The 2,507-nt window shown below is 39.6% G+C and overlaps 1 protein-coding gene across 1 annotated transcript; it reads left to right on the top strand.

Moving 5' to 3' along the window:
* The first annotated feature begins 367 nt into the window (after positions 1 to 367).
* Positions 368 to 1,312, top strand: LOC112910931 (olfactory receptor 56A3). Its single transcript, XM_025987244.2, has one exon. It carries the CDS (start codon positions 368 to 370, stop codon positions 1,310 to 1,312), a length of 945 nt encoding a protein of 314 aa, XP_025843029.2.
* The last annotated feature ends 1,195 nt before the right edge of the window (positions 1,313 to 2,507 follow it).

Here is a 2,507-nt window from a genome sequence, read left to right as displayed (position 1 = left end):
ACTTATAAAGACAAATCTAGGGACTCATCTGTCCCAAAGTAGTTTTCAAAGTAATTTTATCCTTTCTTTTGTTGCTACAAAGACATAACATTCTCTCAAAAACAGAACTTGAACAAATCAAAAATGTATAAATGAACCATATGCCTTAGTCCTCTACACTGCTTAGAGATAGAAATATCAAAACAGGGTGAGAACACAAAAAATAAAGACATGAATTTACATGGCTCTCGATGACCTGCTAGGACTCACATGAGTTTCACCTAGGTGAAGAAAATTGTAGTGAATTTATGTGTCTTGATTCAGTAGCTAATTTTTACCCTAATTTTACAGATCACTAAAGGAAAACTGTAGAAATATATGACAGAAGATGACAACAAATAAAAATGGGACCATATCCATTGAGATTTCAGACTTTCTCCTGAATTGTTTTGTCAGGTCTCCCAGCTGGCAACTTTCTTTCTCCCTGCCCCTCAGCCTCCTCTTCCTCCTGGCCATGGGGGCCAATGGTGTTCTCCTGATCACCATCTGGCTGGAGGCCTCTCTGCACGAGCCCATGTACTACCTGCTCAGCATCCTCTCCCTATTGGACATCGTGCTCTGCCTCACTGTCATCCCCAAAGTCCTGACCATCTTCTGGTTTGATCTCAAGTCCATCAACTTCTATGCCTGCTTCATTCAGATGTACATCATGAATAGCTTCCTTGCCATGGAGTCCTGCACATTCTTGGTCATGGCCTATGACCGCTATGTGGCCATCTGCCACCCACTGAGGTACCCATCCATCATCACAGAACAATTTGTAGCGAAGGCTGCCATTTTTATATTGGCCAGGAATGCTATTTCTACAGTGCCTATTCCCATTCTATCATCCAGACTCCATTACTGTGGGGGAAATGTCATTGAGAATTGCATCTGTGCCAATATGTCTGTCTCCAAGCTCTCCTGTGATGATGTCACCATCAATCGCCTCTACCAGTTTGCTGGAGGCTGGACACTGCTAGGATCTGATCTCATCCTTATCTTCCTCTCCTACAGCCTCATACTGCGAGCTGTGCTGAGACTCAAGGCAGAGGGTGCTATGGCCAAAGCCCTGAGTACATGTGGTTCTCACTTCATCCTTATCCTCTTCTTCAGCACTATCCTTCTGGTCTTCGTGCTCACTCATGTGGCAAAGAAGAAAGTCTCCCCTGATGTGCCAGTCTTGCTCAATGTTCTCCACCATGTCATTCCTGCAGCCCTCAATCCCATTGTTTATGGAGTGCGAACTCAGGAGATCAAGCAAGGAATCCAGAGATTACTAAACAAAGGGTGATAGTGAGGACACCTGGAGCTCTGCCTTCCTAAATTAGAATGATTTTGAACAATAATGGGTGAGTGAGCTGCAATTCATATCTATGAGTTATAATCTCAAACTGGGCAAATTGGATATTGTTCCTTCTGGGCAAATTGGATATTGTTCCTTCTTTAATAAAACTTAAGTGTCAGTGTATGTTTCCTTTCTCTCACTTCTCCTTTAACATAATCCTTAGCCTCTTTTCTATTGCCATACATATTATCCTATTTTGACAAAATACTGGATTTCCACCAGGCAGGTTCTAAAGTGAGAAATTTATGTTCCTAAATGTACAAGTGTTAATATGTCATGTCTTTACATAAGTGAATATACAAATGTGGATTTTGGGGGTAGAGTTGTGTAATATGTAACACATTATTATTCTTATTTCCTTAAAAGGGAACATATTGGAAACAAAACAAGAGTGAATTTTGAGTCCTAAATTATGGCAAGTTGATACTGGTTTGTAACTGAGTTTGCAGCTGGATGGTCATTAGGAAATTTGCATGACAAGAGACACAGGGGTTTTGCATGGATTTCTAATTTGTGCAAAAAAAATAGCAATGAGTTTGATTAGATTCAAGAGATTCCTAAATTCTCCCCAGTGGGTTAGTGCTTCCTACATTTATCTTTGGATCCAAGCTGTCATAGTTTATGGTATGCACATATAGCTCTGAAAATGAGTTACAGGTTGTTCAAGGTTTGTAATATATAATCCAGTAATAATAATTTAAAATATTGAAAATACAGTATATGAACTTTGTTTTCACATTAATAGGGCAGTTTCTAAGCACACTTTTGTCCTGCTATTTCTGTTAGTTATTAAGACACAAAAATAGAATATTGTTGCTGTTGGGAGCCCAAAGTTTGATTATGGGAAATACAAATATGAGGATGATGAATGGAATAAGATATCTATAGGCAGTAAGATATCTACCAATATAAGAAAGCATTAGATAGAGAGTTAAAGGTCTGAACTGTAAGCCATGAACAATTACCTCAAAAAGGGTAGGTTCTTGGAAACAAATGAAGTGGTCTCATTGTGTTTCATGTTACTCATCTGCTACCCCTGAGAACAGTGAATAATTGTTTTAGAAGATCTTTTCTGAGGGGCACTTGAGTGGCTCAATCAGTTAAGCTTCTGCCTTCAGCCCAGGTCCTGATTCAGAGCCCA

This window comes from Vulpes vulpes, chromosome 11, assembly GCF_048418805.1.
Source record: "Vulpes vulpes isolate BD-2025 chromosome 11, VulVul3, whole genome shotgun sequence".
Taxonomy (NCBI): Eukaryota; Metazoa; Chordata; class Mammalia; order Carnivora; family Canidae; genus Vulpes; species Vulpes vulpes.
This window is presented reverse-complemented; position numbering and strand designations above follow the sequence as displayed.

Coding starts and splice junctions, on each gene's coding strand:
- LOC112910931 (XM_025987244.2), top strand. CDS start 368: ATGACAACAAATAAAAATGGGACCATATCCATTGAGATTTCAGACTTT.